The sequence below is a fragment of the Haplochromis burtoni genome, unplaced genomic scaffold, assembly GCF_018398535.1.
Source record: "Haplochromis burtoni strain Fernald_Lab_line unplaced genomic scaffold, NCSU_Asbu1 Contig_120, whole genome shotgun sequence".
Taxonomy (NCBI): Eukaryota; Metazoa; Chordata; class Actinopteri; order Cichliformes; family Cichlidae; genus Haplochromis; species Haplochromis burtoni.
Genome location: NW_024582481.1, coordinates 622,086 through 632,988, shown reverse-complemented (window position 1 = coordinate 632,988; position 10,903 = coordinate 622,086). Strand labels below are relative to the sequence as shown.

General features: G+C 38.1%; 2 protein-coding genes across 7 annotated transcripts in view; one reads left to right on the top strand and one right to left on the bottom strand.

The window, feature by feature from the left end:
* rxrbb (retinoid x receptor, beta b) overlaps window positions 1-4,246 on the bottom strand; it is a 10,329-nt gene extending 6,083 nt beyond the window's left edge. Inside the window, exons 1-3 of one of the 4 annotated variants that reach the window (XM_005934722.3) lie at window positions 3,975-4,246; window positions 1,277-1,470; window positions 197-350 (exon numbers count right to left, since the gene is read on the bottom strand). In XM_005934722.3, coding sequence (XP_005934784.1) covers window positions 197-350; window positions 1,277-1,417 — 295 coding nt within the window. In that variant the 5' untranslated portion in view covers window positions 1,418-1,470; window positions 3,975-4,246. Of the gene's footprint in view, window positions 1-196; window positions 351-1,276; window positions 1,471-3,761; window positions 3,940-3,965 lie in introns of those variants that run through there. The other 3 variants (XM_005934721.3, XM_005934724.3, XM_005934723.2) reach the window with 3 other exon arrangements.
* Window positions 4,247-4,966: 720 nt separating this feature from the next.
* On the top strand, window positions 4,967-8,490 carry LOC102300129 (putative GPI-anchored protein pfl2). 3 transcript variants are annotated; one of them, XM_042223787.1, is made up of 5 exons: window positions 4,967-5,220; window positions 5,326-5,685; window positions 5,766-6,101; window positions 6,318-7,592; window positions 7,680-8,454. In XM_042223787.1, exons 1-5 carry the CDS (start codon window positions 5,112-5,114, stop codon window positions 8,039-8,041), a joined length of 2,442 nt encoding a protein of 813 aa, XP_042079721.1. In that variant the 5' UTR covers window positions 4,967-5,111; the 3' UTR covers window positions 8,042-8,454. The 3 variants fall into 3 exon arrangements, with proteins under 3 accessions (XP_042079721.1, XP_005934891.2, XP_042079722.1); XM_005934829.2 differs by having other exon boundaries at window positions 4,968-5,220; window positions 7,677-8,453; XM_042223788.1 differs by lacking the exons at window positions 4,967-5,220; window positions 5,326-5,685; window positions 5,766-6,101 and having other exon boundaries at window positions 6,159-7,592; window positions 7,677-8,490.
* The last annotated feature ends 2,413 nt before the right edge of the window (window positions 8,491-10,903 follow it).

The following is a 10,903-nucleotide window of genomic DNA, read 5'->3' as shown; positions in this document are numbered from 1 at the left end:
GGGAAACGAACGTTACGGCCCAATGAGAAGACTGGAAGGAAGACAACATCAACCTGTATGTATGAGTTGGGGAAACTTTTTGCTATCATTCGTAATAAGTAAGATCCACTACATGAAAATGTTATCATGGGTTGAAATATTCGTCGGCTGATGTTTCACTTCTGTCCTTTACCTTGTGCTGATTAAGTTCACTCACCAGAAGAGCGGTCCCCACAGATGACACACAGTCGTTTCTGAGACAACATTATTCCCGGGCTGTGAGCCTGCATGGGCCTCAGGCCAAACGGAGGCTTGATGTCTTCTGAGCTGCTGACAGAGTGCATCCCTGATATAGGCGCTGACGATGAAATCTGGGTACGATTGCAACCAAATAAAACAAGGGAAACAATGTAACAATGTCATTATTTGTATGTAATGGCCAGACAGTATTTTCCACCAATTTGAATAACTGGAGGCTAGGGCTGTCAAAATTAGGCAAAGAAAAAACCCAAAAACAAAACAAAAAACACTGTTTATTCCTTCGAAAATATCTTCAAATATCTAAATTATATCCACAAGAAGGCAGATTGATAAGAGACTCATTCTTACTTTTGTGAGTGCATTTAAACTGGGATAATTAGTGTGGATATTTAGCTCTGGTCACTGGGAAAAAAACGCGTATACCCCAAATGGATGACAAAAACCTGATGGCTGTTTCTAGATGAAATTGATCGTGTGCTACACTAAAAACCTCCAAATTTTGAGTTCACACTATAACTTTGAGTTTCTCACCATCACCTATTCATGTATATCTACTAATTAAGGTATCTTATGTTGTTCTGATTTTTCCACATAATATGGCATAAGTCATGTGAACAGCGAAATACTAAGAGTCACAGCTACTGATTTAACAACTTTTACTCTGCAATATCCAGCGGTGCATCCTACACAGCTTATGACAGACACTATTTCTTAGTTATTTTCATTTTTTCACATAAATACAGAAATATTTTCATAATCAAATGCCCTTTTGTTATTAGCACTAACTGTGACAATTTTTGCTTACAACGCCTTCTGTTAGGAGCCATTATTCAAAAATGCCTGCCTCTATAAGTGGAGTAATGTAAATAGTCAGTAAAGTGTTTTGTTTTTTTCCACTACAGTGTACCTTAAGTGGCTGTGTATATTCGGCCCAGTTTAAACAAGCATCATGGCTCTCAGGCTACAAAATTAAAAATAAGAGTTAAGTGCACTGTGACATCAGTACAATACATACACCCTCATGCATATGAATTACCTGACTGTTGCTGATGGGTCCAAATCCCAGAGAGTGTGGCACCACTGGGGAGTTAAGTGAGGGACTGATGACTGAAAACGGAGATCCTAAGATGCTGGTGGGGCTGTTGGAGGCTGAGCTGTTAGGTTGCTGTGAGGACATGGCTTGTAAGCTGCCCGCTGAAAAGAAAAACGTCCCGTTCGAAGGATATCAATCTGAAAGTGATAAAAAAAAAAAAGGGATATAATAAGCTATGCAAACCTTTCTGATCGATCTTGATTAAAAGATAACAGAGACTGACTTTGACAATTATTATTTTGAGCTAAAGTTGCCAAACATGATTTGGTTGCAACTTCTCAAAAAAAAAAAAGAAAAAAAAAGGAAAAAAAAGGGGGGGGGGGTGTATTTTGTTAATCATTACACATTTGGTGTCTTTCAGTTCTCAAATGTTGAGAGTTTGCCAAGATTACATCATTATTTCTCCCATTTCAGAAATAAAGTAGTGGAAGTCTTATAGCTGCGATTGCATTAAGTGGCAGAGAAACCAATTTTCCATAAGTGAGTTATATGGGCAGAAATCTGTGCCATCAGAAACTAAATTTGAATAAATTAAATTTGAATTGCTCAGATTAAATCTGAATTGTAATTTGAATAAATGCTTTTGAAAACTGAATTTGAATTAGTCTAATTTGAAATTTAGTTTATGGTTTGAAAATGATCATCACTAAATTGAAATTGAATTTTATATTTTGAAAATGAATTGATTTGCTTTGAAACTGCATTTTATCCTTTAAAAATTCAGCTCTCGAATAATTTCAGTTTCACTTCTCACCATTCAGTTTCAGTTCTACAATTCAATTTCAGTTCCAAAATTCAGTTTTTTGGAACTTACATCCGGTTCCGGTTCAAGCGCAGATTAATAGAACTACGTTTTACTAGCGGACCGAAAGTGTTACTGACGGGAATCTACAGCGTCTTGAGCTGAATTAAGACTTCAGAAGTCATTCGTCATGTCGAATGACCAGCGGATAAACTCTCAGGTTGGTAATAAATGTATTACATGTATAAGAACAAGCGTCATGTTAACAAATGATAGCCGTAAGGTAACTTTTATGCTTATTGTAGCTGCTAGCTAAAAACGCTAATTTAGCGTAGTTTGCCCTGAATTCAGCTTTGACAACAAATATGATCGACTGTTTCTAGTAGAATTCCAAAGTTGTCATCTTGGACCCTCTCAGAGTACCCCCTCTGTATGCTTGCAGAGACCCCTACAGTAGGGAAACATGCAAAACGGTGTCCAAACCTTTGTTTTTAGCTTTATTTATGTCTTACACAGCATCCCCCTTTAGCAACAATAACTTTAGCTAAAGTGAATAGTTAGTCTAATTCATTAGTGCAGCATTACTGGATCACCTCTGTTTGAAGTGATATAATATGATATACAACTATCACTGTGTTTAACTACCATAATAATTCTTAGGGTACTGAGTGCATGCTTAATTAGATTTTTTTTTTAAACATACTGCTCCATTATATGTTTGACAGTCAAGTCGCTGTAGATTCCCGTCAGTAACACTTTCGGTCCGCTAGTAAAACGTAGTTCTATTAATCTGCGCTTGAACCGGAACCGGATGTAAGTTCCAAAAAACTGAATTTTGGAACTGAAATTGAATTGTAGAACTGAAACTGAATGGTGAGAAGTGAATCTGAAATTATTCGAGAGCTGAATTTTTAAAGGATAAAATGCAGTTTCAAAGCAAATCAATTCATTTTCAAAATATAAAATTCAATTTCAATTTAGTGATGATCATTTTCAAACCATAAATTCAATTTCAAATTAGACTAATTCAAATTCAGTTTTCAAAAGCATTTATTCAAGTTACAATTCAGATTCAATCTGAGCAATTCAAATTTAACTTATTCAAATTCAGTTTCTGATGGCACAGATTTCTGCCCATAGAGTTAGCTGGCCACGTACAAATCTATAACCATAAATCACTGAACATAAAAAGTCCGTTTATTTGGCAATAACTCAAAAATACTTCACCCCCCCCCCAAAAAACAAACAAACAAACAAGCAAGCAAATCACCCCTCCTCAAAAAACTGGACAAATAAAAGGAAAATAATTCTCGTGGCAGGTAATGTTTGTACGTACAAATATTTGCTTACATTAATCAGTGTGCGTTAGCGTTTCATGTTTGCCAAAATGTTGCTAAAGGTACGCAGCAGCGCTACCGCCGAGTCACTATTAAGTACATACTAGACCTTATTAGAACAAAAAGCAAATACATTGTCCGTAGTCTGTAAAAACTACAACGCCTAACTAACTACAACAAATACACAATGTCGGAGTTTGCCTTTATCGATAGCTCGTTAGCTGCAAATCTTCGGCTTCAAAGATCCATGCTATACAACAACATTAGCAAACATTAGCTTTGGTTTTCACACGTCTAAGTGATACTACCTTCTGTAGTTTTTTGTAAAACTGGGATATAGCAAACAGACCTTGTTTCGCATCTAAAAATGTTGCGTAATAATCGACAGTCCGCAAATGAATCCGCTCGACCTGCATTTGCTAAGATTAGCTTGTTAGCTTAATTTACGGCTAATATAGCCAACATTAGCTCGATGCTAGATTCAGGGGTAATACCCCAAGGAAGCGACTGTTCACAACTACCTCATGGTTGTTGGAAGGTTAGAATTACATACCAGACACACCTTCGAAGCATTGTTGAGAATCACTTCTAGATAAAGGCCGAGTCTCAGACACAGTTTGCTTCGGTCAGAAGCTGTTGTTGTTTACAGGCCATGATGGCTCAGTGCCACAATCGACTTGAGCCAAAATGTCCCACGGGACCACCCATAACAGCACCGTCATATGACACCCCTGCTGCAGAGGTTCAGCTTGATTTAGTATTTAATCACAGCTAATTTGGTTGGCGATTATCGCGTCACAATTGTATGCAGTATTTGAGTTTAAATAATATCTATCTTCTCAATATATACTGTTATCAAATTCAGCACACTACGCTCCAAAAATACACGACATCAAAAGGCCATCCGTGATGCGTTCAAGAAACACTGAACATTTCATACCTGCACAAATACAAGCGAGCGATTGTTTTGGGTATGATAGGGGGAGTGGTAAACAAAAATGTAAGTAAACAGTAGTAAATTCAGCCAGAAACTGTGTGTGGTTTTCGCGTAGCCCAATTATGGCATGCTATTATTTAAGAATCTGAGCAAGCTGTTTTAAACAGCCACACCTACAAAAAGAGTTGGAATGTTTTCCCTTTGACAGAAGGAAGGGGTATATACAGTATTGCACAACTTGTTCTTGCACCAGTGATTTATTTGTGCAGTAATATTTTCCACTATTCAAAATATTGAACACAGTGTTCTGTTCTTCTAAAGACCATTTTTGTCCAACGTTTTTTCTCCTGGGCTGGAGAATGACTTGCACTTTTGTTCTCATGAATTAGTTGCACTGCCTCCTAAAACCTCAAAAGCTGAGGTTCAGTTTATTTTGTACCATTTGCAGGACATTTTACAAGCAAAACAAATTTGTTTTATTTCAGTTAGAACAACTAGACATTGACACCTGCATTCTAGACCTACCTGGTGAATATTCTCATATAAATTCATCTCAACAAACAAGAAAACTCATATGGCCTACAGTATGCAGGCAATCAAAATAAACTTGAAAAACTGCTTTGCTTTTTGTTAGTTGGTGAGAAGGTGGCTGTTAACAAGCCAGGTGGCATTCCTCCTGCAAACACTGTGCTGCCTGAAACTGCTTGCACCTTATAGGAGCAGCAGCTGATCAGAACAGAGCAATATGGTGAGCAGTATTATATGTGTAACATCTTTTGGCTTGTTACTTTGCAGTTTGTCATCATGACTGAAAACAATAGACTAACCACGATGAAAAGGACCTCTGCTGCTTATTTGACTTTTTTGTCAGGTTAGTATGATACATTTGTATTTACAATTTATATAAATTTAGCTATATAAAGTTTGATTAAACATAACATGATGAAAAAGAAATATTTTTTCTGTACTTCCACAGTTTTTTGCTTTTTCACACTGGGATCTTCAGACTTTCACCATATTACTCTCACTGAGAACTACACACAAGCCAAGAGTTATTGCAGAGATATGTACACTGATTTAGCAACAATTTACAACTTAGAAGATATGAATAATCTGGTTTCTTTAGCTTCAAATATAACTGAAAACACTTGGATAGGACTGGAGATCGGAGCTGTGTGGATGTGGCATTGGTCTTTGCCTGGTCAATTAACAGATTTTTTTAAGTGGAAATCAGGAGAAGTAATAACAAATAATCAAGAAGAATGTGCAGCATTGGATCAATTTGGTGGGTGGTTTGTCAGTGCCTGTGGAGTTCTAAGAAAGTTTGTTTGTCAAGGTAAGTAAAATTACAATAATTTATTTCAGAGATCAATAATAACAATAATACTACTAATAATACATTTAATTACATTACAGGGACACATACTGGTGATTTCATTTTTGTTAATGAGTCCAAATCGTGGTGGGATGCTCAGAGTCATTGCAGGGGCTTGCCATCTGATCTAGTTAGCATACACTCTGAAGCAGAGAATATGGCAGTGCTCAACGTGTCTGCATCACAAACTGTCTGGATTGGGCTGTTCAAAGATCCCTGGAAATGGTCGGATGGAAGTAACTCATCTTTTCGTTTCTGGAGAGCTTCTCAGCCCAGCTATCTTCCAAATCAGGATTGTGTTGCTGCAGTATTTCAAGATAATGGGAAGTGGAATAAGCAAAGCTGCAGTAACCAACTCAATTTTGTTTGCCATGGGGGTAAGTTTGTGTTATTTATTTATAAATTGTATGTATTTACTATGTCAGTAAAATTATATTATAACTTTTTGTTTTCTATTACACAAGACACAACAATCTATATCTGTCCACTCATTACTCACTTTTACATCAGGGAAATCATTTTCAACACTGCCATTCACAATAGACAGTGACCTGTAATTGAGACAAATGTACTTCATATTAATTTGATTGCAGCTGCTGCTACCAAACAGTCAAGCACCATTACCACAACAGAAGGAACAGCTGCAGGTGGAGTGAGAACACCAAATACCACAGAGCTTATGTCACCTACATCAAGTACTCATCTCCAAAGTACAACTACAGAAATGTCATCTTTGACACAGCCACCTCCTGCAACTACTGTGAATTTAACTACGGGTGGTGACTCTATATTAACAACCCCGGGAGGAATTTCAGCCCAGATCTCAACAACACAGACAGGGATTTCAGTCCCAAACACCACAGAACATATAGAGATTTCATCCCAGAACACTGCAATACAGAAAGAGACTTCAGCCCAGAACACTACAGCATACATAGAGACTTCAACCCCAAACACTACAGCATACATAGAGACTTCAACCCCAAACACTACAGCATACATAGAGACTTCAACCCCAAACACTACAGCATACATAGAGACTTCAACCCCAAACACTACAGCATACATAGAGACTTCAACCCCAAACACTACAGCATACATAGAGACTTCAACCCCAAACACTACAGCATACATAGAGACTTCAACCCCAAACACTACAGCATACATAGAGACTTCAACCCCAAACACTACAGCATACATAGAGACTTCAACCCCAAACACTACAGCATACATAGAGACTTCAACCCCAAACACTACAGCATACATAGAGACTTCAACCCCAAACACTACAGCATACATAGAGACTTCAACCCCAAACACTACAGCATACATAGAGACTTCAACCCCAAACACTACAGCATACATAGAGACTTCAACCCCAAACACTACAGCATACATAGAGACTTCAACCCCAAACACTACAGCATACATAGAGACTTCAACCCCAAACACTACAGCATACATAGAGACTTCAACCCCAAACACTACAGCATACATAGAGACTTCAACCCCAAACACTACAGCATACATAGAGACTTCAACCCCAAACACTACAGCATACATAGAGACTTCAACCCCAAACACTACAGCATACATAGAGACTTCAACCCCAAACACTACAGCATACATAGAGACTTCAACCCCAAACACTACAGCATACATAGAGACTTCAACCCCAAACACTACAGCATACATAGAGACTTCAACCCCAAACACTACAGCATACATAGAGACTTCAACCCCAAACACTACAGCATACATAAGGACTTCAGTCCAGAACACTACAGCATACATAGGGACTTTAGCCCAGAACACCACACATTCCTCAATCGTAACGGCCAGTGTAATCAGTCAAAATTTGCACCCAGGTATGTTTAAAATTTCACATCTTTGATTTTTTTTTTGCATTACAAATTATGCAATTAAGTAATTCTCTTCACGTTTTCTTTCAGAAGGAAACATGATATTAATTCAAGAAAACATGACATGGATTGAAGCTTTGAGTTACTGCAGGAAACATTATTTTGATCTTGTTGACATTAAGACCAAAAACATACAGGACCAGGTTGCTCAAAAGGCAAAGAATGCTACATCATCCTATGTGTGGCTGGGTCTACGCTACACTGTTCAATTTAATTTTTGGTTCTGGATTAGGTCAACGTCTAGCTGTTACCAGAACTGGTTACCAGGAGAAGGACCTCAAAGGGATTATGGCAGTGCTGTTAGTGGTGCCATGGAGGCCACTGGGGGGCAGCAGTGGGTAGGTTTGCCCGAGACAGAAAAACTGAATTTTATCTGCAACACATGTGCTGGATGAATGAGGGCCAGTGCCTCTTAATGTAATGCAAATGTTAACATTTTCATTGTGCTGTATGAAAAAATTAACACATTTTCCTATACTGACATGTGCACCCCTTGGTTTAAAATTCATGCTGTGTTCAGTTACACCATCAATCCAGTGAACCTTGGGGGCCGTGATCCTGATTGTTTCAATGCTAAGTTATGACATATCTCTGTTGAAATACAGCTGCCTCCTCTGTTGTTAATATTGAATTTAAATAGATATGAAAATGTTTTTTAATCTTTGCATTTAATGAATATGACATTTTCTACATGTGTCATTTACAAGAGCAGGCATCGTTTAATCCCTCACCCAGCCGGCCGAACAAGAGGAAAAAAAAGTAAATGGTAAATGGCCTGTATTTGTATAGCGCTTTACTAGTCCCTAAGGACCTCAAAGCGCTTTACACATCCAGTCATCCACCCATTCACACACTCGTGATGGCAAGCTACATTGTAGCCACAGCCACCCTGGGGTGCACTGACAGAGGCGAGGCTGCCGGATACTGGCGCCACCGGGCCCTCTGACCACCACCAGTAGGCAACGGGTGAAGTGTCTTCCCCAAGGACACAATGACCGAGACTGTCCAAGCCGGGGCTCGAACCGGCAACCTTCCGATTACAAGGCTTGAGCCACGATCGCCCACTCGCCCAAAAGAAAAAATGTTTCTGCTTTATAGGCGTGCACATTCACATTTATGGGCAGCAGGAAAAATGTGGGAAAATTGATCATCTATGTGCCTTTCAACTTGGGGTTACTATTTGCATGTTGACCCCCTTGGCTGGGGCCGCGAGTTTGTCAGCCCAGTATGGCCCTGATCCATACTGCCTGCTGCACTCACTGGCCTGACATTCGCTGGCCACTCAGAAGATCTGCAATACAGACGTTCACCCTCCTTCCTTTACCCTTGAGGTACACAGAGAATTGATAAACCACGGAAGCAGGACATGATGAAGCCTTATTTAATATGATAAACTGTATATAAATTTTATCTATTGCAGAATTGCATATGTCAAAGAAGTTGATACAAAATAGTATGTTTTGTATGTTTATCTGTTTTTATATACATAACAAAATGTCTTATTTTTTTTAAGTAAATAAATAATCCCTCCAAATACCTGTGTTATTCTTTATCAATTTATAAATGATTATATCTCCTTATATAGCTCCTTGATATCACAAATGAAACCATACAACACAGGAAATATCTTGTGCTTGATACCATAATTTATTATATCTGCTGTCAATTAAAAAACATTAAAAATCAAATAGTGATATTAGGCATGCACCACGATGAGCAGCTAATCTACTAAATTATAGAAAACATGCATTCATTTGCAAATATTACATTTTCTAATACCTTTCTAGAATGTTAGCACTGGTTTATGTTTTATTAGTATCTAAGAACATTTGCAGTGTGGATTTCAATAACTCCATAAAGTCAGTAAATAGCAGCTTGAAATTCACTGCTATATCTTTTTTAACTGCTTTTGCATCCAAGATGAAAATCATGTCACTTCTCAATTCTACGGATCATTACACAAGTGTGTCACAGGTTTTCCCTGATCAGCCATTGGTCAGTGAGTCTCCCATCAGTTCAATGTTAATGTTCCAATAGGGCGCAGTCAGTCAATCAGTCTGTGGACTACTCCCTCCCCTCCTTTTCTCACCCTCATCTCCTCTTGTGTGCTGTCCAGCTGGCTCTGACCCCTGACCTTTCACCCTCACTCCTGACCTTTGGCAACATTCCCACGCCACACCCTTTTGTGCAAATCTCTCCATCCTAAACCACTGGTCACTCCCTCTGAATTTTAAGAGATTATGGTGAAACATGATGCATTTCCACTGCGATCAGTGCAATACAACCTAATTTGGCCTAATCCCAATTCAAGTGTGAGATGTGAAACTTACAAAGCAATCTGAGGGTGTGGAAAGTAACACAACAAAAAATATATCTAGTGATTTAGTCTAAAAACTATACATATAATGTTCAATAAATCTAAAATAGCAACTAAACATTGCAATTAATCAATGCAATCTCTGCAAAGTAGTGCAAGGTTTATCCAAAATTCATCCATAGATGTGGTCAGCAAACACACTTCAATTTGGGCAATATTTTTGATATTCAAATTTAAGAAAATTTCACGTCTTCATGTCTTACTACCTGCCTTTGACTGCCCTATCTTTCCTCTCTCTCCATACCTTCTGTTAGTGTGGAGCCCTATGCAGATCCCACCCTTCTGTCACTTTCACAGTTAATTGTAGAAAAGGAGATTTTCTTCATTGAAGCCCAGTCTCTTAGGTAACCTCACTCCTGCATGAAATGAGATGGACATCGGTGAAGAGACAGAGAGGGGGACAAGGGACAGGCAAAATGAACGAGAAGTAGTGGAAGATGGATGCAGAGGAAAGCGGACTTAGAAATATTTATTAAAAACACCCTCAAAAAGTAAGAAAAAAAATAGCTTAATGTTCCATGTGCATATGGATACATGATTAATAACAACTTCTCTGGGACTATAATTACTATATTGTTGATGGTGCATTATGTAAGTATTGGAATAATTAATTTTTTCACTTTAACTCATTAATAAGCTGGTTCACAGATTTTTTTAAAAAAAAATGAATATTTAAACATTTTTGAAGCATTTGAGAGTTCAATACCACATTTCTACCCATGGCTTATATTTTAATTATCAGTCTGCTGACAGGCTACAAATTTTTGAAAGAACTCTGCACATTTTATCATAGCTATTTTTCTATGTGTTACAATTAATCTTCCAGGGTATTTTATCAAACCATCCACTGCAGGACTGAATCCCAAGCCTAAAGGTTGCT

Coding starts and splice junctions, on each gene's coding strand:
- LOC102300129 (XM_005934829.2), top strand. CDS start 5,112: ATGTGTAACATCTTTTGGCTTGTTACTTTGCAGTTTGTCATCATGACT. Junction 6,102..6,317: donor CAATTTTGTTTGCCATGGGG/GTAAGTTTGTGT, acceptor ATTTGATTGCAG/CTGCTGCTACCAAACAGTCA. Junction 7,593..7,676: donor CAGTCAAAATTTGCACCCAG/GTATGTTTAAAA, acceptor GTTTTCTTTCAG/AAGGAAACATGATATTAATT.